Source organism: Pagrus pagrus (genome assembly GCF_965226575.1).
Source record: "Pagrus pagrus genome assembly, chromosome: 10".
Taxonomy (NCBI): domain Eukaryota; kingdom Metazoa; phylum Chordata; class Actinopteri; order Spariformes; family Sparidae; genus Pagrus; species Pagrus pagrus.
Window position 1 is genome coordinate 3,258,506 of NC_140194.1, and position 24,082 is coordinate 3,282,587.

Here is a 24,082-nt window from a genome sequence, read left to right on the forward strand (position 1 = left end):
TTTAGCTTTGAGACTCAAGTACAGTATGTGTAGTGATTTTACTTCTGTGTTTTTATTTTAAGGTGTTTCTGACTCGATGACTTAAGCAGGCGTGTTCACAGGACGTCTGTGAGGACTTCCTGCAGACTTCACAGCAATCTTCACTGATTCAATTACTCACAACTCATTGCAATTCGAACATGATGTGTAGAACTAATTATGAATGTGTAAAAATAATTACTTCATTGAGACGTTACAGATAGTCTTGAAGTCTCTCTATCAGCGCCTTGCAGTCTCATGACATGATGACAGTGAACACATCACAGAGTGTACAGCTAAAGTCCAAGAGGGCTCAGGCCAGAGGTCGGACATTTGAATTCAGCCAGTGTTCACACACGATGCACACCCCTAAAGACTGCTAGAGAGTAAACATGGATGTAAACATCGCTGGTTTCCAAGATGTTCAATAATTGGTTGAGCAAACAGCAACGTATGTTAATAAGAAAACTCTACAGGGAACCTCCGAGTGCTATTCTACATGCATCACTTGTAACAACGTATCGTTGCTATTCCTTAAATAAATAATCTAAATGTTTCATCCATCATTGTCCTTTTTATATTCCACTTGTGGTGAAGCATGTTCATCTGCAACATAAGGAACAGAAGCAACATGGACTGTATAATTACACCGAGCAAAGTCCCAGCAGCTTCATGTTGACTACAGACTCACACTGACTCAGGTTTCTTCTAGTGTAGCTTTGAGGCCAAATGTACATTGTTATTGAAGTGCAGTCCTCCAGCACATACAGTACATGACCCCTCATCTAAACAGGTAAAATACATAAAGGGATACAGCACGAAAATCTATTCACCACAGGCCACAAGGCAATGTATATAAAGTCAATGCTGCAGGCTGCACACAGTACCTTGGTGTCCAGGCGCAGGTTTCGTAAACAGCCAGTATAGTGTTTGTGCTGCAGCTGTGGGTATTCGTATGATATGTTCTCGTTGACCCCTCCGAGCTGCATGACATGACTTCCATTTAGATACCTGGGAATAATAAAGCAGCACCTCAATACACAAGCAAACAGAGACGAGGAATGTGAGCAAATATAAAAAGTTAACAGGCGCCAAGTTTTTCAAGGCTGCAATTCCAAACACACAAGTCTTCGACATAAAGAAAGACAGGACGCACGCAGACAGAAGAAAAGCAGCAGACACACCACACAATCTGTCAAGGTTAAAATTCATGGTTTCGTTCTCCTGCTGCTGACAAATAGATGACATATTTTTCATGTTCTCTTCCCCTTATTGCGAATAGAAATACAACGCGCAATGGGTAATCAAAACACAAACCGATTCAGCACGACAACTGTTTTCAGAAGTGGCTGCGCGAGGGGGATAAACCGCCGAATGTTTCTCAGCACTAATTTTAGCTTGTTAACGGGCACAATACTTGTTTAATGACACAAGTACCTAATGAGTTGAAAGTCAAACGCCGCGATCAAAGTAAACAGTTCTTGAAGGTACTTAAAATGTATACGTTATTAAAATTAATAGCAGTGGTAAAGCCCTTATGTACGTTGTTAAACTCACGGCATAATAATTACAAAGACAAAACAATGAGCGCGGTGGCAGGCTGAGCCCACAGCGGGGAGAAAACAAACTCAGCTGCAACAAAGCAAAACCGACTTTGTGCAGGAACACAGTCAGAGAGATGAGTCGATGCCTTCTAAAGGATAATATCTGAAGATTTCATCAACGTTTTCTCCCCAACAAAGAGGACAGCGCGGTACGTCGTGGAAAAAAACTATCTGAGTCACTATCTGATTTGATTTCAATAAATGATTCCATGCAGCTCTGACATAAAACGCCCATTTAGATACTATTTACTGAACAGCCACTGAGACTGCAATGCATGTTTGGTATATAATACACCGACTGCAGGGACATTACTCTTCTTTATCTAAAGGCAGTGCAAATGTTATTTTGAGGCATTGGAGACACAGAGGACGCTCCAGCAGTTCTGATAATCAATTAATCATTCAAGTCAATTATTAAGCAAGACGCCAGAAAAATCTTATTTTTGAGGCTTTGCTGCTTTTTCTCCGACTGGTGGTCGGACAGAACAAGTAATGTGAAGATGACACTGGGCTCTGAGACACTACTCTTGTTATTAATCATCAGATTAATCAATAATAAAACAATCACTGGTTGCAGTCCTAACTAACTTTCAAAAATGACTTCACTAACTGGGATGCCTTGTCTAATCTCGGGCTGCAGCTGCTGTCGATTATTTTCTTGACTTATCGACTAGCTGTCAGAAAATGGTAAAAAGGTGAATCAGTATTTCCTAAAGCCCAAGTTAACGTCCTCAAATGTCTCGTTGTGTTAGACGAGTAAAAAAAAGCAGAAAAAATATTCTCATTTTAGAGGCTGGGATCAGAGAACTTGGATGTTTTTACTCAAACCGATAAATCAGTCATCGATCGTTGCAGATAAATTTAAGAGTTGACGTCTAATGGATTAATCATGGCAGCTCTGATCTAATCCTTCAGAACCTAAATAAATACGACCCGACAGTGTGGGTACAAAGTATATATAACATACAGTCTCCTACATCTGTATGTAAAAATGAACATTATTCTTTATTTTTCTACTTTTACCACCTTACAAACTGCTGCCTCTGTGACTGTGACTGCTGCACTCTATAAAGGATTGTTCACCCCTGTGAGGACACGGGACACATCCACATCCACATGGGTCATGCATCCTTTTAGTTTTAAAAACAGCGAAGATAAGAAAACCTCAGAAGATTAGTAGTTCGCAACCAAAGGAAAACCCCAGACGGGATCTCTGGAGAGTTTTCTGAATCCCTTAATGTTGGTTACTTTGACCACAAACACAGCGATTCATCAAGACCAATATGTAGCCACATTTATTTCTTTTGTTCACATACATGTTCAGTCAGTTTTTTGTAAAATATAATAAATAGAAATGGCTCGTTTTAGGATTCAGAGGAGCCACATGGTTTCTACACTCTACAGTGCCAGTGAGACTTGTTTCATTTAATTATTGATCTTACTTATCCCTGTTGGGTGTGATCCCTCGGATTTCACAGGATGAACGGTCCTCTGTCATCGCCCATGAGTCCACGCCTTCCGTCTCCATGATAATCGCACTGGAACATCGATCGAGGGTGAAGCGCACTTCCTTTAAATTGGGGGAAAGAGTAGAGAAAGGTCATCGCTGCTGCACCGAGTGTGGACATGTGAATATGCTGCAGCCGGGCTCTCGCTACAAATCGTAGCATTTATCTAAATCTGATGTCTTTTTCACGCACGGGGAGAAACTGCAGGCAAGGGCGTGAGCACAAAATGCACTTCACTCACTTTGTTGTTGCTCCTCACATCGAGGCGATGCCAGCGTCTGTCAGCGACCCCGATATTATTTGTTAACTGGAGGACCAGGGTCCCAGAGCCGTGGTTAATTTTTAGACTGGGCGTCCCACCGATCAGCTCTGAGGGAAAAGAGAGAGGACGAGAGAGGATCATTATTATACCTGAATGAAAAATTCTCTTACACATTTGTATAACAGAAAAACAACTTAACTTGCTTGCACAGAAAAAATGTTCTGGCAAGGTCAAGGAAAAACTGAGAAGAAGTACACTGAAAACAAACGGAGGAAAAAAAACAGGCAAGTTGCAAATTACTGCTTTATACAGACCAGAACAAACCCAAGAGACATGGGAAAACATTTTACTTCAAAACTAAGATACATAGCACCAAATAAAAAAGAGAATTGACATTATATCATAGCTGGATTACAGCCAGGAGCTTGAACGACACCACAGACAAGGTGACGTAAAATAGAGCCACGCTGTTATGAAACAAGAAACAAAAAAAATCAATTAACACGTCAGTTCACCCCAAATTACTGCTCACGCTGAGCTGTCTGAATCGTTCAGTAATGACGCCACTATTTCTGGAATTAAACGATTTTTTTTTTTTTTTTCAAATCTCATTTTTAAATGATGTGAGCCCCACAAATGAAATTGAATTCACCTTTCGTCGTAATACGAGAGGCAAGCGTCTCAAAAAGCTCAGCGGAGAAACATAAAACCGTCTGCATGACTAGATATCACCGAGTGGTAAATGAGAAAAATGTGTTTGTATCGTTTGGGTGAACCAACCCAGTTAGCCTCGGTGTAGAAAAAGAAATTATGGTGAGAGAAAATAATAATTGGACAGTATATGTGTGTAACCCTGGGCAACACTTCATCTTACAGGTCCGCCAATTTCATGGTACAGCAGTTAGGTGGTAATTAACGAATAACATATTTGAGATTTCTTTGAAATCATCCACAAATTACCACAATTAATACATCAACATGTATTTTTACATGATTTAATAATGATATTCTGGTATTTTCCAATAAGCTGGTAATTTATTAAATACTTTTCCAGGAAACTGATCCACCATTTTATCTTTATCCAACCAGTTTGTGTCTTACTTCCCCTCAGCAGGACAACAAATTAAAGTTATTGCAGCATAATTTCCAACTAGTTTTCTGGCTCTCAACATCTGCTGATCCCAACACTTTAATTTCCAACTAGTTGGTAAACAACTCACTTCAGCTCAGTGGCCTGCTGAGGGGAAGTTAGACAGACACTCCTGGAAAAATTACCAATTATTTATCAACTGTTTATTGGAAAATAGCTGAATATTCTTATCGAACTATGCAGGAGTTATTTTCAATATGTTTTGAGGTAATTAATGTGGTGATTGGGGGGTAATTTCAACAACATTTCAAATATGTTACTTGGTAATTACTGTCTACTTACAGAACCAATTTCAGCAGCTTATTAGTTGTAACAAAGAAGCCGTGTTGTATTTTATTGCTCCGAGGTTTTAAACAACATGTTGACAGCAGTTTGAAGTTGTTGCTACGCCAGTAAATTACGTAAAAAACGCTTAAATATTGCTTTAACCGACTTGTTATCAGGGTTAAAGCTGGTAAATAACATTTTCTAACTAATCTAGGTCAACTACCAATTACATGTAAGCAGAGAACGCACCATAAATCGATGCCAACTTTCCGAGTTTGTTGTTCCAACTTAATGAGGCGTTCAGGTGAATCATCCCAGTCGAGAACTCATTCTTCTAATTATTCCAACAACAAAACAAATGTACTTTATATATCTGTGTGTTTGTGTGTGTGTGCAAAAGCGACTGAGTAAGACAGCGTCCACGTTTACTCCTCGATAACTACAGCACAGCACAAGAATATATGATTCAGACTGGCTGCTATCACATCTTATGAAAAATTATTAATAACCTCCCCTTAACCTACTTCACCTATACCTCTAACTATTATCTTGTGCCAGTAACTTCAACAACAAGCAGCAGCGTTCTCCAACACTCTGCATGATAAATGACTCTTACTATTTACATCTGCTTGGAAAGACATCACTGTCTAGAAACGACCATGAATCATTGTAGTCATTAAGTTTCGCTCTTGGACTTGGTGCACTTGGGGTCGCGCAGAAATATTGGTCTTATGCAAGCGAGAACTGTACACGGTCACCTTTTCAGTTTAACATGTTTATTACTGTCCTTCATCTGGAAGATTCAAGTTCCAGCCTTTGACAGAGCGAGAATAAACCCAGCTGATCTGTCCTTGAGGGAGTTTCTGAGTGTCTAACAGCCACAGAGTGTGTTCAGAAGATGAGCCGCTGCTGCTCTGACGCTGAAGCATGGGGGGGGTAAACAAAAACAGAATTCCTCATGGCACACGACAAAAGCATTACATACACAACAAACAGCGAAACTAGGTTGGTTGTGTAGCACCACAAGAGAGCGCACTGTGTAAGTCGGCGGAGTGAGCGCTCATATCCCTCAGCAGTGCACTAACGAAACTAAAATTTGCTTCATATATCTGATTAGCTACCACCCAGTAATTAAACACACAAAATTAAGTTCCAAGTTTTTAGTGCACTAATGGCCCGCAGGCCTCTTGGCACACAACTAATTATCGGGACTCATTTTTTTTTTTTTTTTTTTTTACCTATGGCCATGTAGTCCTCAGCCTCCCCAGACTGCAGAGTGGCCAGCGGGCCGGCGTACAGCAGCAGCCCGTCGTCTTCCTCCGTCATAAACTCCAGTGAAAGATGGCTATCAAAGCACGGCCTTATGGGGGGAAACCAGGCATAGCCGTTGCCAAGGAAACTAAGTCTTGTCTGCTGACAGTCTGGCCCATCAAGCTGTGGGGGGCAGTGGCACCTGTAGCACCGTGAAGGAGGGAAAAAAAAAGTGAGGAAAATCAAGGTAAAACACGGGGAAAGAAACAATCACTGTCATTCATGTTTTTCTGCGCTCGGTGGACTCTTCACGCCGTCCAATCTCCGGATCTGTGCGGTGACTTCTCCTCCGGCGGACGTGACAGCCTTGTTGATTCACACGGACAAGAGGCTTTGTTCACAGACGCGCTAAGAAGAAGCGCTTTATCAATCAATTGTTTGCATTAGCACACGTAGCCCTGAATATTCAACTCTACTTTAAATCAATTAGCTCCGAACACAACATTACTCCGGCCTATTCTTTATCTATCACAGCTGCCCGGGCTCAACCCTCTGGAGACTGCTACGGCTCGGCACATCACATCTCCTTTGTTAGGAGATAATTAATTCTATTTCGCTCACTTTTCTATGCGCCGTACCTCCGACTGATTTCCTGGACTTTTTCCTCACTTATCAACACCGGCCCCTTTCTCATTCTTAAGGTATTACACACTTTGGTTGATATGCGACTGCCTCCTTCTTGTACTTATCTCCTTTGATTAGAGCTCGAGTGTTAGGGATCAGGGCTCCCGCTGAAATTGAACGTTTCCCCCGTTCCCCCCTCTACAATGTGTTTGTGTACGAGACCGTAACGGTTAAATATCACTAATCGTACAAAAACACCATAAAGGAAGAGATACATGCGGTGATGAGAAACAGGCCTTTCCATCACTGCAATGGCGAGGATGGAGGGGACCAGTTGATCTCACCCTGTCCCCAACACTGCAGGCATGTGAGACAAGCTGGCTTTGCTGATAATGTCAAAGCCATCTATTTTCATGCAGTGTCTGAGGAAAGCTGTGTGTACCGAGGCTGTTAGGGGCTGTTTCTCCCCATCGCTGTTTATTCTGCAGAGGGGCAACGCATGTCAGGAATACTGATCCATACGAGGCAAAAAAGGGACGGCTCAGGCGGAGTGCAGCCTTATGCATACATATGCACACGGCGAAGCGCGGCAACACCTCACTCTTTCACCGCTCTCTTTTTTTCATGCGACTCATGAGAGTGATGCCAATTCAAATCAAGAAGGGCAGGGCATGTTTTTCTCACATCTGACTGACAATATCTGATCAGCCGCTGACGGACGTTGCCTGTTAAGCTCCTTTGAGAGAGGAAAGGAGTAAAAATTGGATTCTTTATGATGGTTTGTTCATATCACACATGAGGGCGCGTATAGCACATACGGGGAGATATTCTCCGCACAGAACAAGAGCTTTCCTCAGCAGTGTGCAGATGAAGGGCAGCAGAGACGATGCAAAAAAGATAAAATCAAAGATAAAAAAACGACTTCTTTACATTCTCTCTCTGTAGACTGTCTTTGATCAACTTGCATGTTCGTGTACATGCCCTTTAATGAGATTTTTGAGAAGTTGTGAGCGTAGAGGGGGGGCAGAGTTGTTCTAATCCCCTTGCCCTATATTTATTTAATCTGGGCATTAGTGTGTGCATGAAATAAAATGTGTGCTGTTCCTTCTTTAGTAGACCTATACAGTCGAAGCTGAAGGCCTTTATATTGACTACAAACCTTCGGCAATATGTAGGGTTCATATTTAAAGCATTGGCTAATGACCTTGATACAAAGCCTACGCTCACTATTTACCGTTAAGTTCTGCAACACGGCGTGCCAGGATTTTAAAAATTCAATATCAGGCTATAAATCTAGAGACCTCATTTACTAATCTTGGCAAGATACACTCAGATATGCACATAAATGTACACGGCTTCCATAGAAAATAGTCTAAAGCCCGCTACTCTATATTCAGCTGACAACACAGCAGAGCAGCTCAAGCAAGTTAGGTCAAGTTGCAGGTGAAGGAGGTTTTTCTCACAAGGGGCACTGCGAGTAACTCTGGGCTCATTTCTCAAGATGTCACTCTTCCACTCTTAACAGGATGAGAGAGAAGACTGCAGCACATCAGCAAACTCTTATTTCTATGTCCTATCTTTTAAAAGCTTCTTCCAGCTCCGGTCCATCTCCTGATAGGACTGCAGCTACAGCTCACCTGTATCCATTCTGGGTGTCGATGCAGGTTCCCCCATTAAGGCAGGGGTTACTGGGGTAGGAGGAGCAGGGTTGGTGGGTCATTTCCCTGGCAGCGCAGCCACACACGGCCGAGGATGTCACCTTTACTGACACCAGGGATAAAGCACCTGAGTCTACCAGGGTGGGCGAGTCGCTGATGCTTAACTGTGTGGAGCAGCCGCCCGATGTCTTGCAGTCTGTGTGCACACACTCATCTATCTGCACCTGGCTCACATTCAGACGCAGCAGCGACTGCAGCTGCAGAGAGTCGGAGAGGGGAAGAAGGGAGGAGATGAGGGAGACAAATATGGGAATTACAATAATCGTCAGTGAAGATACAAGTATTTGTATCTCCAATGTTGGTGGTGAGGGGTAAACAGAGAAATAGATTTGGAGGGATAAAAGACAAAGGCGAGGCCTACTCTACATAAATGCTTTTAATATTCTGTAACTGGTTGTTTTTAAACAGAGCGAGACATATAGTTAGGAATGACAGAGGAATCAAAATGATGCAGAAGCCATTAAAAAAAAGAGGCGACGTAGAGAAGAAATGAATGGGAGAGACAAAGAGACATGACAGGGCCAGGCAGTAAACAGACAGAAAGTTGGTGTGAAAATAAAAGGGCAGATAAAAAGCTGTTATCTCTTCCCCTCAAGCTCCCAAGTGTATCACTTGATATATGAGCATTGATCTTTATCTATCAAACGGGATGGTATATATACCTTCTTTTTATGTGCGGCGAGGACAGCGTGCAGTTTCTCTGGGCGTAGGTAGCTATTATCAGTTAGCACATAGAAATGGATGTCCACCGTGTTCTCCTCTCTGTCTGCCACGCTGAAAATGTTGACGCTCCCCGTTCTGACGGACAGGGTTTCGGACAGGAAGTCCCAGAACGTCTCCAGCCGACTCTTCCCCTCGACATGAGAGTCGATAAAATCTCTCGCTGTAATGCCTTGGGGAGAAAAAGAGAGCGGAGGCTCAGGCAATAAGAACAACCGGCTCGTCAATGACAACTTCTGAGTTGATCAAAGTCTGCTGAGTTCCTGATTCCATTAGCACGAGAGGTAGCCTAACATCTCCCTCTATCGATCCTTCCCCCTCGCCAGATCATCCATAAAGTGAGGGAGTCATGATGCAGTCGAGGAAAAATCGTTTATCCCCTCGCTGAGATAAAGTTAGGGTCTCTTGACGAACAGCCTTGTACAAAATATTTTAATGACCTGAAAATCAATCACGTTTGCGGTGCCACCTACCAATAATATCTGCAGGATGCTGGGCAGTCATCTTTAATCTCCAAATATGATAATGACTCGGAGTCAGAAGCATCCATAAAGGCGTTCGACTCTGCTCGCCGAATGGCTTTTTAAATGTCAAGGACTTTACCTGACACTTCCAAATTGACCTTTATAACTCCAATTTGCTCAGAGAGACTGACAGTGGAGGAAAAAAAAAGCTTTTAACTTAAACTTCAGTGTTAAAGAAAAAGACGGAGAAAAAAAAGAAACTATTACCAACCCGCATTGTGAATGGTTTGCTTTTTTGCAATGCTTAGAAATGCTAAATAATACAAGTATAAAAATTTCTCCTGACAGCCTATTATTTCAGCGTTAACTGGATTGACAACCTGATAATCATTCAATGAAAAGTACCACTTAATTCATGCCTGTGGCAGAATGTGTTTCTTTCAACATCAGCTTCACAAAGAAATTGAACAACAGCAGCGGCGACAAAGAGCAAGCTTTCTATTATGTGGGAAGACTGAAACGGGGAATCCAATTGAAAAACTATTAAACTCAATATTGTCTTGACTTGTGGTTGTTGGGGGTCATGCGGAGACATAACAGGTAAAGTCAGAGTTGAATCGCAGCATCCGCCTGCACAGCTGCAGGCGCCCAATGATTCGAGATTAACGCAGTGTTTAAGACAACAGGTGAGTCAGTGTTTCTGCCAACCCTTACCGGTCAAACGCAGCGAGGCGGATGACAGGATGGCCTTTTCCACCAGGTCCCTGACATGAACTCTGACCCCTGAGATCACGTCGGGCCACACCCCATCGGACACCCCGACCCTCAACCAGTAGCTGCCTGCGGGAATGTTCTGTCGGGCCGTCAGCGCTCCCGAGCTCTGGTTCAGACTGAAGTACCTGAGGAAAAACAGAGGAGCTGTTAAGTAGGAGAGGACAGCTTTAGTGGAGGATGAGAGAAAGAGAGAGAAAAAAATGGCGAGGAGCTTTCTTTTGTTTCTGAGACCTTGTTCATGGGAAAAATACCTGACAGCTGGCAGACAGACAAGTAGAGAATCGGTCAGCGGTACCGGGGTTTACTCCAGCAGGAAGTGAATATAAATTGACTTTGGAAAAAAAACAAAGAAAAAGAAAAAGAAAAAACCAAAAACCAAAAAAAATCCAGCAAATTCTTTGGCTCCAAAAGAGCTTGATGGTTGTCATGGTAACTGTCAGGATCTGTTATGTGAATAAAACAAATATGCAATTGGTATTTCTAATCTGATCTTGAGGGTGTGAATGCTGAGTAGCTGCACAAGGTCCCTGATGGAGTCGCACTGTGCTTGCATGGGGCTGCTTCATCTCAGCCTAATCACACAGGTGAACTACGATTTGCTTCGTTAGATTAAATATGATTGCATTCTTCCAGATACGAGATCGCTATTGACGGCTGCGATTAGAGTCCCGTTCGGAAAAGGCGCGGCGTATATTAGAGGCCGGGGGGAATTGGATCAAAGCTCAGCTCAAGTATCTGTTAGGCGTGTTTCGGGGCTCGTGCGATATCATCGAGAGGAAAGGCACCTTGTTAGAGAAATACATCCTCGACGCTGAGTCCACATCTTCTCTTTTTATTTTCACAAATTTTACACTCTTGGCAGTTCTGCTGGTAACTGTATTGCTCGTAGCACTTGTACTCGTGCTGCACATTTGGAAACCAGCACGTTTTCATAAAGAATTAGATGCATTTTAACACAGAGCTCTTACTTGGCTGCGCTTGTCTCCAGAGTGTAGGTCTTGTTGTCCCAGTCATCAGGATCTGGGGCATACACCTTACCCAGCGCTGCATTTGCCATCCTTCCTGTTCAAGGTAAACACACACACACATGGTCACACACACACACACAGACACACACACACATTGATTCAGTCTGGACAGAATCTGCTGATGCCGACACTTATCTTTTCGTCCCCCTCTTCTCCTTATCTTGCATTCTTGTGTTCTGTTCTACTTATTATGCTCATAACTGTGGAGCCCCACTGCTGGAATGAATAGTCTCTCAGTGCTCCACTTCAGAGAGCGTGGAGCTTAAGGAAGCAGGGCTATCTCAGTATGGATTATGTTATTATCGACCTGCAGTGCCAGAGTACTGCAGCTGGGTAAACAATGGCAGCCTAGATGAGTCACTAGCGCTCCTGTTTTCCACAATTACCAAAACTGCCATTTAGCTGAGCGTGCGATCAAACACCAACAAACCAACGCATCTAACCAACTTACCCGGAGGGCAAAAAAAAGAAAACGACAAAAATAAGAAGAATCACAATCCTTATCGTAACGTGACGTTCAGAAGAGGTTTAGGCAAAGGGCTGGCAAGGGAGGAATGTGCTGAGGGCTTGAGAAAGGATTTGACAGCGATATTACCACAACAAAACACCGTCAGAATGTAAAAGGAAGAGTGTAATTATGAATTCAAGACTACACCGAGCAGGTATAGAGTGAAACTTTTCCCGTCAGCTATAGCCTCAGTTTCCCCTCTTCACTCAAGCTCTGCCTGCAGACAAAAGCTCTGTAGCGAAAAGCAGCGGGCAAAGAGAATGAAATGAGGGGAAGCGAGCACACTCACCCTTGCGGCTATGCACATAGACATCTTTCTCTCCCGCCTGATGGGCGTTATCATTCTGGTCGCCAACAGTGACGGTGAGCGTGTTTGTGGCTGTCATTGGCGGATCGCCGCTGTCGATCATAATCACCGGCAAACGTATCTCCGTCTGTCTCTCCCTGTCGAACCTCCGCAGGGCGGTGAGCGTGGCAGAGCCGTTCCCGTGATCCTGTAGGTGGAAGTCAATAGAGTAATGTGGGGGCAGAGAGAGGAAGAAAGGAGGCCCGTGCTCTGGGGAGTCTCTGTCCACAACCTGCAGCAGAGTTGAGCTCCTGTTGAGCCAAACCACTTGAGGCGCCGGACTGTTTTCCCACAACACAGGAGCGTAGGCTGTCTCCAGCTCTGGCCCGTTGTCATTCACGTCAAGCAGCGACAAGTGGACCGTAACGCTGCCAGTCAGCGCCGGGGTACCCCGGTCTGTCGCCATGACAACCAGCTCATAACCCGCCACCGTCTCCCGATCCAGCCGCCTGGCAACTGTGACCACGCCGGCTCGGCTGACTGCAAAGTGTCCATACGGGTCGGACTGAGGGAGAATGCTGTACAGAATTTCTCCATTCAGGCCCGAGTCGGGGTCAGCGGCTGACACCTGAATGACGCTGGTTCCAACGGTTACGTCCTCAGGTAAAGGGGGGAGAAGATGGGAGCTTGGGTCAAACAAGGGAGCATTGTCATTCACATCCTCCACCTGAACCAAGCAGTGGATGAGGCTGGAGAAGTCCGAGTCCTCCACCTTGATGGTGAGGTTAAACCGCTGCTCTGCCGGCTTCTCAAAATCCAGTTTCTTCTTCAGCCTCAGAGTGCCCGTCTGCTCCTGCCTGTGGCTCACCATGTAGAAGTGTTGCTCTGGATCTCCTGCCACCACACTGAAGGCCAGCTGTCCGTACGTGCTGGCGTCCGGGTCCTCGGCGCTCAGCTCCAGAACAGGAGCATCTTCGTCAGCGCTCTCAGACACACGAGCGCCACACCAGTCCTCTTTAAACTTTGGCACATGGTCGTTGATGTCAGTGACCACTATAGTTGCGGTAGCTGTGCCCATCATACCCCCGCCGTCCCGGGCCTCTACGACTAGATGGTGGCTGTCAGCGAGCTCCCGGTCCAGACCCTCTGCTGCCACAGAAATGGTGCCGGTGCTGGAATCAATAGTAAAAAGGTCTGCGTTGTTTGTGTTTTGTGTATTCTCAGTAATCCGGTAGGTGAGGATTGCGTTCTGACCCACGGCTGCATCGTCGAAGTCTAACGCCGTCATTTCCGCGACAAACGTTCCCGGAGGGGAGTTCTCCTCCACGCTACCGTGGCAGTTGTCAGGTGCGCACGTGAAGGTGGGAGCGTTGTCGTTGATGTCCCACACGTTGATGATAACGTCCGTAAAGCCAGTGAGCCCCTCGCCCTCTTCGTCCGTTGCCATGACAACGAAACGCCAGACGGCCCGCTCCTCTCGGTCCATGGTGCGCTGGGCGTACATCTCCCCCGTGATGTCGTTGATCATGAAGTGTGACTCTGCCCCTTGGCCATGGATGGAGTACCGTATGGCGCCCTGGTCTGCATCCTTGTCTGGGTCTGTAGCTGTCACCTGCAGAGATAAAGACAACTTCCTAAGTAAATGGATATTCATTCATCCAGTCAAAACCCAAATGACTGCTTCCTCTTATCTCTCTCGGCCGTCACCAGGGTCTTCTTTGCTTGTGGATTTTTTTAGACAGCCCGTTTAAGTGTGCACACTTACTCCTGACCTCCTAAATTAAAGCAATGAGCTCTGATCAGACATGTTTCGAGCATCTAGCCTCAGAGTGTCTGACAGCCTTACCGCTGAATTTCCCCACACAAGATCCATCAGGACTGTAGAGGAATGATAATTATACTTTTTTTTTTTTAAAACTATGCTAGTTGTAAGCAATACTTAGCCTCTGCATACAGCTACACTTGCTGTTGATTTAAAAAAACAGAGAGAGGGAGCTCTACAGATATTCGCAGGTCTACAGATTACAGTAATTACTGAAAGAAAAACAACAATCATCTCAGCCTCTCACCTGTAGCACAAACACTGGTGACCCATCGAGCTCCTCTGTGACAGATCCATAGTACTCATTCATGGAGAACACGGGCGCCTCGTCGTTCTTATTAACCACAGTAACCACCACGGCCGCGTAGTCTTCCCACTTCCCGTCTGAGGCCAGGACCAGGAGCTTGTATCTCTTCTGCTGCTCATAGTCCAGTGGCTGTGCAATGAAGATTGTCCCCACCTCTGGCTCGATGTCAAAAACACCACCTTTGTTGCCAGATGTAATCTGGTAGCGCAGCTTGGCATTGGCTCCTGTGGCAGGAAAGATAAAATGCACGATTAGGAAATGTGAAGTCACTGATTCTGCCAGTAAAGAAAGCGTTTTATAATAAGGTTCGGGCAATCTGACGTTAAGCATAGCAACATTTTTAAGAAGGTAGTAGACTTATTATCCCTCCAAGTCTCTGCATGCTGAAGAATTGTTGTTTTTCCTGCTTTCACTATTTTCCCAGCAACAACAGAACGGCAGGAGCCCAGGGGTATTACACCTCATTTCCTCCGAGGTCTGACCATTAGTAGGTTTTCATGTATCCCTTTCTTGTTTTGATTACTTAATTAAATGGAAACGTTGTACATCGTCTCCTCAGCTTTAATCAGATACTAATTAAGAAAAGAGTGCCGAAAAAAGTAAAAGGGAGCGTGAGAGTTAAAAGCGGCATACAGTAATGCGCTCTGATAGGGCCCCCTGGGGAATGCTTCTGAGGCCCATCGAGAGACGGGGGGGGGGCTGGGGGTAGTTTTTATTAAAGAGGAAGTCAATATCTGAACTTATCTTCCGTGTCTCCATGGAGACCATCCAGTCCAACGGTTTAACACTGGGATAGATAAGATAATCTCCTGGAGTGAACAGTCTTCGCTTTCAATCATCCTGTTGGGTTAAAGTAGCTACAATCCCATGTAAATACACTAATCTGCACTATTAACACAACCCCAGCTGACAAAGTGCTCCCTGCCTCCCACAGGGATCGAGGCAGGCTTTACAGCGGGCGAGCCCAGGGTGGAGTTTTTAAACAAGACGGATTGAGCGTAGCCTCTCAGACACAAGTGCAACAGTGTTGCAACTTTAATGTTGGGGGTTGGTGTTATTCCACAGCTATTCATCATTAGTGCCGCAGCGCAGCCTAAGCTGCACCCCCGCTCGCCATAAATACTTGATTAACGGACCTAAACATGCCTGATAAAGGGATGTTAGGCTACCGCTGTACAGAGGATGAGCAACTGCTTTATTGGTTAAATCCCGCCCACCTACTGTGTGGGAGCGTGTCACTCTTTTTGGAACATATGTGCTACAGTGCATTACCAAGCACTTAAATGACTGCAGCTAAATCTAGCACACCGCATGATTTCAGCAGAGCTCAGGCCAGATTGGGAAAGACTGCCCGCAGGGTCACTTTATGCATATTTGCTACAAATGCAGGCCATCTTGCAAAAAAAAAAGGGAAAAAAAAGGTGCCGACTTGGCAAACAACTCACTGTTAAGAAGCTGATTGATAGACTGCCAGAATATTTCTGTTATTTCAAGGAAGACAGTCTGATGAGGAATACATAAATCTGTTAACTGCTGTAAAGTTTTAAAGCACCTCGCAAAAAACTTTTTATATTGGTTTCCGGATGACTAGCTTCTTTGACCTTTATTTTCAAGAGAGTGGCATCAGTAAAATCTCTCCGTGGGACCTTCGTCAGCCCGCTGTCTCATCAAGCATACCTTCATCCTCGTCATTAGCGCTAACGGTGACAACAGCCAGGCCCACATCTGCATTCTCGTCGACGCCGACTTCATACAGTCGCTGAGCAAAGACCGGTTTGTTGTCGTTGACGTCGCTGATGAAAACCCTCACATACGCTGTGTCTGCAGGAATGACAGAAAGGCAGAAGATTAAACGGCACAGCACACACACACACACACACACACACACACACACACACACTTCTCCAGACACTGTATATGTGTGTGTGTGTGTGTATTCTCCCTCCATCTGTTTATTGATTCTACAATTCATTGTCACTCTTTAGTGGGGAAGAGGCACTTAACCCCGACGCAATGTGCCTCATTCACATGGAAATCAGAAAAAAAAAACATTATTCACTAAGAAGTGCTGTAAATTACATAAATTATTCATTTTGTCAAGAGTGTATTGTTTTAACAGTGGTAACAGTTTTCACCAGAAAGAATAACGGTAATAGGGCTAAACCTCTTCAACAGGCAGCGTTTTTTTTTTTTGTTTTTTTTTTTGCTGAGCGCAGATAAAGAACGTCTCTACTGGGGAGGTTAAATATTTATAAGATGACAAGTGTTTGTGTCTTATCTGTGCCCTCCTCATTACGCTGTTTATTTCTTTAGTTAGAAAGAGTAAATTATCCGCTCACAGAAACACATGGGTGACATGTTAATTTGGAGCTGCTGCAGTGTGAGATGACGGTGGAAAGAAGGAAGGAGGCTCTTTTTTTCTCAGCTTTTCACTTTTTTTTTTTCCCCACTTCCCTCCTCCTTGGTGTGTCCCAGCGGTGACACAGAGAGAGACAGGTAATGTTTGCAGAGGAGATGAGCCCTTCTGGATGTGGGAGATTCGCAACACGAGACGCAGCTAAGGCTCATTCCAAATGCTAAGCAGATCTGGCAACTCTGGAGAGAAGGCTTTACTGCTCCAAAACATCACCCTTTACCCCCTAATACCCTCTTCACAAATATTTGCAAAAGCTCCTGAATACAAAAGTCATATTATGCCACTCGGAGAAAAAAAAAAAGAAGCGACTGTGGTTCTAAGACTGCCAAAATGTCACAAAGAGAACATGATAAACAAACACGGGCCGTACCGGTTAAATATTGAACAACGAAAATTAAAAATCAGACGGAGGAAGAAAAAAAAAGAGGAGGGGGTTGTTACAAAAAAAAAAAGAAAGTGCCAAGAAATCTCTGAGCTATTTTCACATGGAACAGAGTGAAGCTGTCTAGTCATGGCAGTGGAATAAATCAAATTAAGATTCATTTTTCAAAGTCAGTCCCAAGGTATAAATGAATGTAATGTCATGCCAGTGCAGTCTGTTTAAAACACAGCGCACAGACGAAGAACTCCTCGTAGATGAGTTTTCAGTATTTCCCTGTGGGCTCATGGAGAATTAACAATGCTGTATTTTCATGAATGGGACTCTGCACCGGGGCCAGAGGTCACTTCAAAGTTAACTCCCAGCCAACTTATACAGTTTCTTAGGAAAACAACAACTAAAAAAAAGATTGGGATCCACTGAATTTAAAGTAACAGTTAGTGACAAGTAATAACCCTCAGGTGGGTTGAGAATTGTCTGTATGGAAGAGACTGACATTTTTTGGATTATTCAGTTTCTTGCTGAAGGTTAGATGAGATGATTGACACCTGTCTCAGGTGTGTCAGGTAACTGTGAAGCTACCACCAGCAGGCTCCGCTTAGCTGAATCGCATTTACAATTATAATTGCCAGCATACAGACTGGAAACAGAAGAAAACAGCTGGCATGACTTCAAGATATCATATGCCAACATTTCTGTATTAAATTACATGTTCAAACGCAGAAAAACCCACAAGTTTATTTAAGATAACGATGAGTTTTGAGGATGAGTGTGAGGAAGAAAGTCAGCCAATGAGACTTACTGTAATTCAACTTTAAAACAACAATTTACGCCTTGCATCATTTTGAGTTTATTCACCCAAAACAGCCAGATAACTTTACTGTGCATTAGCTGTAAGCTAAGCCTCTCACTAAACTCAGCACTCACCCAGTTCCTTTCTTTTTTCCCTCTCTGTAACGTTACATTCATGCTCCGGGATCGCTGCTGCAGTCAGGCTGATAAACAGGAGTGAAGATAAATCCAACTTTTTACACCAAAAGTTAAAAAGTAATCTCTGAGCTCTCCTCCCGTCAGTAAACCGTCTCCACACCAGAGCAGATTCCAGTGTGTGAGCCTCTTTTCGAGAAAACAAATGTGCCTCTGTCCCTAAATGTCAAAATATTCCCTCAGTGACATGAAGCAAAAATCCAGCCGAAATGTATTTCTAACCTGAGTTGGGCTTCTTGTTCTTGCCAGGTCGCGCTGACTCCTGCCCGTCTTCCGACTGAACTTCCAGCAAATAGGAGCTGCGGGCCTCACGATCGAACACAGCTTCTGTGTAGATGATCCCATGTTCTGGGTCAATGCGGAACAGATGATGGTCGCCGCTGCTGTCGCTCAGCAGAGAGTAAGTGATCTGTAGTGCCACAGGGAATTTTGGAAAATAAAGCAGTGTTTCTTTTGAGCAATAATTTTGCAGAAATAGCAGAAATTAAAGGCGTTTGTAGCTGAAAAATGTCAGGAGGTCTCTATCATATTCCCACAGTCTTTCTTCTCATTACAGACAAAAACAGATCAATGCTTCTTCCTTCCAATGCTGTCAGAGTCAGTCACACAGCTGCGATGGCACAGTTCCCAAGACCACTTTGAAAACACTTTGACAACTCCGGCGCAAAAGCTTCCACACAAGTGGGATTGTGGTGTGATGTTACAGAATACTCCTTCTAGCGTGGAGTCTACACACATGGTTATAAATATCTTTAATCTGTTGTTCCTGCATGTCAAAGAAGATAACCACAAACCTCTCCATTCAGACCGAGATCTTTGTCATGTGCAGACACTTGTAGAACCGAAGTTCCTATCTGGGCTCCCTCCGTTACCGAGGCCTCGTAGATGGAGGAGGTAAAAAAGGGCACGTTGTCATTGACATCTTGGGAGAGGAGAGAGATTTAGCAGCAAATTGATAATGTGTTAATTTCCAGATTGTAATTAGGTAATAAATTCTCCAGCATCCTAAGCTGTAGCAGCAGTAAATGTGCACATAAAAGATTTAGGGGGTTGATTTTCAAGTGCAACGCTGCTTACTGCAGCTGCTGACTTGAACTTTCTGGATGTTGGACTTTTTTCACCAGCAAATGAACCTAACATTATACCTGACGGCTAAAAGCCAATCAAATTATCATCTGATAAATCAGCTGTTTTACACATACAGTACAAAGCAAAAACAAAAGGGAAGTTATAGACAAAGACTCAGATATTATGTTTACATGAATAAAAGTTACTATAGATGTTTTATTACCTTTTCAGCTCACTAAACTGACATTATATGACATTTTATATTGATTTTATACTATATTTAAATCATACATCTCAAAGAACAAAGACAGTTTGAGTGAGATGAGTAAGAGTCACACCTGTTATGTTGATATAAACTGTAGTGAAAGCAGCGAGAGGCACCGCAGCCACATTCTGCGCTCGAACCCGGAGAGAGAAAAGGGCCGTGGTCTCGTAGTCGAGCGGCTCGGACACCAGAATGGACGCGGAGCCGTCTTCGCGGTTGGGGGAGAGGTAGAAACGAACCGGCATGTTGGTTTCGGGGACCATCCCGTCCTCCAGGTTGTAGGTCACCCTCGGGTCACCCAGCTGAGATGTCGCCTTGATTGTCTGAAGACGAGAAGTTAGATCATGATTTTTGCCAGCGCTGAAAGCCCGACAGGTTGAGGATAAAAAATTACAGAGGACTGACGCAAAAAACAGAAAACAGCCCTGAGCTGAGAAAAAGCTCAAAAAGCTCAACGGCTTTGAGCTGCTAAAACACCAAAAAGAAGGTTTTTATTCTGGGCTTGAGGGAAGGTTTTCAACTTGGGAAAATGTTCTGATTCACTTTCTTGCCAAGAGTTTGGCAATACCTTGCACACGCCTGTGAGGCTTAGGGGCCCGTGTCCACATAGCTTTTTTTGGGGGGCAGAAAGGGCGCCTGGCCTGGTGGAGCGCTGGGATGAAGAAAAAACACCGCACGCTGGTGTTGTCTCTATGATAACAATATCTCAACAACCACCGCTGTATGATCGACACTGCCTGCTTAATAATGGTGATGGTACCGGCTCCAGCTATCAGCCACAGAGCAAGGACGATGTGGGTGCATGACATGATCCATAAGAGACAAAAATACAGTGAATATCATCGCCTCGTCCAGGAGAAAGAAAAAGTGCGGTGGCGATGTCCCCAGCACCTTTTCTGAAAAGTTAACATTTTCATCTAGAGCGATCTGAAACATTTGGTTTTTTTTGCTGCAGATGCTTTCTTATTGTGAACAACTGAAAAAAGACGCTGGCACTGGCGAGAAAAACGCTCTGTAGACAAGAGTCCTAAGTACGAAGCTGGAGCTGTGAGGCAAATTAGCTTAGCTTAGCATAAAGACTAGAAACCGGGAAAAGGCAACAGAGCTCCTGGTAGCCATATTTTCATACTTTGGTCTGAGACAGGCGAGCTGTTTCTCACTGCCTCGAGGCTTTAATGCTGAGCCAAGCCAACCAAGCTTTTTCACACACGAGTGTGCCATCATCTCTTCTCATCCAAATCTTGCAAGAGAGCATACAGGTGTATTTCCAAATATTGTTGCACTACTCTTGTTAACAAGGTTTTTAGCTTGTGAGAGGTCAAGACACATCTTTTCAAGCTAAATAAGAGGTTGGTCTGACAGTAATTCATGTTTTGCAGTCTGAAAGAAGCACAAAATACTTCAGATTTTCATTTAGTCTGACGACAGTAAGTAAGCTGAGAATCAGACTTGTCCTGGCCCTGAATGAACCTCTCATCTCACAGTGAATCCACTTGTAAAGACCTTAACATTTTTTTTTGTGCTCTCCAGATTGACAGCTACTGTGTATATACTTTTCACATCAAAGGAGACATTTTGGATTGACTTAATTAGCCCGGAGTCATGAAACTTGCTAAGCACATGCAATTCAACGTCAGCTATCTCCTACAGCATCAATCTTTGAATAACGTTTACAGATTTTCCCAGCGCACTGACAAGCTTTTCAAAGGCATATTTTTCAGCCCAAAGAGAGCACGTTGTCTGAATTACACACAAGAATGTGCACAAATGCAAGGGAGTCAGTAAACAAACACTCAGACGGTTCAATTACAGCAACTCAAAAGTGGCAAGGCAAAGGAAAAACAACAGAGCAAGTTACGTGCAGACAGACGTACCACTATGGGCGTATCCCTGGCGGTGTTTTCAGGGATGACGACACTGTAGCTCTCCTTCTCCCACTCCGGAGGCTGGTTCTTCACGTTGGTAATGGTGACTGACAGCTCCACAGAAGTGCTTCGGTTTCCCCCGTCAGTCGCTATGATTTCCCGCGTTATATAGGTTCTCTGTGTCAACAGCAAACAGTTTATTCAGTCAGTTATAAATGCATTGATCTTGATCATCTTGATGCAGAGAGGATTTCTAGTTGGAAAGCTGTGTCCCTGGTAAGGCTCCTTATTAAAACAAGGTCACAACATATCATTACCAAGAGTACATTAGTTAAATTTAGCACATAATAAATAGTGACATTCTCATAGTGTTTTCAATAATTTACATTACATCACAGTCCATTTACATGTGTATGTGTGCGTGTATATGTTCCCTAACTCATGGCAGTGTACTGTACGTGTATGTGCATAATATTTATGAGCATGAACTTATGTTAGTCCATGTGTATCTGCTCCTCTATCTATTTGTACATGTCTATATGAATGTGTGTGTACATAGTTGTCAGTGATTGCAGTCGCCAAATTATTATCAGGGCATTCAGAGCAATAACGATTAGTTGATTACTGACAGAAGAGAAGCAGCGGTTTGAAACTAAATTAATTGTTTACGTACATTTTCAGGTAAAAAATTTGAAAATGGTGTTTCTTTACATTTCTAAAACTCTCAAATATCCAGCGCTAATTTTAAGAACAATTGAACAAACAAACGTACGATTATTACAACCGATTACTTACTAAATGTGTATAATATACAGAACTGGAATATACATGCAGTATATACCTGATGTAGCATGAAAATAGTAATAACAATAACTGTTAAATCAGCTTGCTATAATTGGACTAACACACGGCTGTGTCTCTTTCCTGCTCTGCAGCAGTGGAAAAGGATCCTGCCTAAACCGAAACTTGTTGTATGAACTCCACGGCAGAAAATCATTTAATTAGGCAGAGAAACAACAGAGGCAGCACGGTGAGCCGTCCAAAATTTATTAAGCTATAATTCAGGTTGCAAAAAAGCTCCTCTCCTTTTTTTTTTTTTTTTTTATTGTGCTTTAATTGAACCACTAGGAAATAAGGGGGTGAATTTGACTGAGGAACTGTATCTCATCAAGGCGGACACTGCAGGGAAAGCTGAAAATTTTCCTTGAGAGGTCATTAGAGTATTTGATTCTGTTTATCTAAATGAGACAATGTGTTACATCAACGTAGCACTCGCAGCAGAGCGTAGCTTCTATAAAGCCCTCTAAAATGCCTCCTCTGGCCTCAGACTAGGTAATTTTATTTAATTCAACCACTAACAGTCAAAGATAATGCAAGTCATAGTTAAACCACTTTGTTAATGAAAAAAAAAAAAAAGGCTCAAATAAGAATCCTTTTGTTACGATGTAACAATTCAACCATCAGCTGCATTATTCTATTAATGCAAATTGTGGCCCTAGCAACTCTATTATTGTAGCCAGATAAAAAAAAAAAAAGAAATCTCACTTCACTTCAGAATTACATTTTCTATTCCTGGGACAATCCAATTAATATTTTGTGAACAAGTACAACTCTTTTCCAAAAGCTTGATACCAGGGAACAAAGATTGTGATCGGCGACGTCCAATATGGACCCGGCAGCTGCGGCTTTTACAATAAATTAATGGCTGACTGACTTTGTGGTAATATCCAACCGCGGTTTAAAATTAAATTTGCAAGTAATGGTATCAGATCTGAAACATGCGGTTGTGGTCGCAACCTTTCTTCCGTATTCTCCACTTAATTCTGTGTGCGGTCGTACTGTACGGTGCATTACGCTGGCTCTGGCCCTGCTGTCTGAGAAACATAAGAAGTGCTGCCGCCGTGCAATGTCCTCCAAATGTCAACTGAAAGACTGCAAGTCAACTGGGAACTCCGTTTGCACACTTTACTCTCAAGTTCGGTGTGAAAATTTGTCCTACGTGATTCACTGTAATCAGAAACTGTGATGAGAAAATCAAAAAAGAACAATGTCTCAGACCAACAGAGACATTTAACATTTAATGAAGTGCTTCTACAAGCTTAGTTACAGCACACAGAGTGTGGGATGATTCAAATAGCTTCTGAAACCACTTTTGAAATATGCAACAGCTTTGTTCAGCGAGGTTTGGGGCTTAACACTTTCAATTTTACATGAGTCAGCGGCAAAATTTCCAAAGACTTTTAACACCAGTGCACTAAAAAGTATACTAAATAATAAATGTCTCCATAGTGCTAGAGCAAGTTTCTGGCCAAAGAACAACATTTAGATTTGAATAAGTGAAAAACAGGAAGGCGAGAGCTGATACACGACAGGAAAGATGACAGTCGACAACACAGCGATCAAAAATGTAACAAAAAAGAAAATGTGTTACATCACCGACACTCACGCGATCACAAAATTACTGTAGCTGACGAAGATAAACCAGTGAAGGACAGCGTGTGAGTCATGTCGAACAGCTTTACTTTTGAGAAAGACCTGTTTAATTCATCTTGAGGGACGCTGTCTTTTTTGCAGCAGTTTTTCCAAAAAACATACGACTTCAGTTTTTAAGACAAGCTGTTCGCATGGTGGTAACCGTGCTCTGCAAGTTGAATCCAATCCAATTTTTTCAGTTAATAACTTCAAAAAATCCTCATCTAAAGCGGTTGCGTGCTGTCAGTCTCCTTATCAAAGTCTCAGATGATAAATTAAAATTAAAGTCTTTAATCCATTAAATCAAAGCCGGAGTATT

General features: G+C 43.4%; 1 protein-coding gene across 1 annotated transcript in view; it reads right to left on the reverse strand.

Moving 5' to 3' along the window:
- Window positions 1–24,082, reverse strand: part of LOC311264103 (neural-cadherin-like) — a 96,823-nt gene that overhangs the window by 18,166 nt on the left and 54,575 nt on the right. Inside the window, exons 12-26 of the mRNA XM_084364689.1 lie at window positions 21,301–21,468; window positions 19,500–19,749; window positions 18,888–19,015; window positions 18,316–18,502; window positions 15,989–16,132; window positions 14,252–14,535; window positions 12,186–13,794; window positions 11,329–11,422; window positions 10,301–10,485; window positions 9,065–9,294; window positions 8,322–8,599; window positions 6,048–6,262; window positions 3,372–3,499; window positions 3,065–3,192; window positions 906–1,029 (exon numbers count right to left, since the gene is read on the reverse strand). Of these exons, the coding sequence (XP_084220815.1) occupies window positions 906–1,029; window positions 3,065–3,192; window positions 3,372–3,499; window positions 6,048–6,262; window positions 8,322–8,599; window positions 9,065–9,294; window positions 10,301–10,485; window positions 11,329–11,422; window positions 12,186–13,794; window positions 14,252–14,535; window positions 15,989–16,132; window positions 18,316–18,502; window positions 18,888–19,015; window positions 19,500–19,749; window positions 21,301–21,468 (4,152 nt within the window). The remainder of the gene's footprint in view (window positions 1–905; window positions 1,030–3,064; window positions 3,193–3,371; window positions 3,500–6,047; window positions 6,263–8,321; window positions 8,600–9,064; window positions 9,295–10,300; window positions 10,486–11,328; window positions 11,423–12,185; window positions 13,795–14,251; window positions 14,536–15,988; window positions 16,133–18,315; window positions 18,503–18,887; window positions 19,016–19,499; window positions 19,750–21,300; window positions 21,469–24,082) is intronic.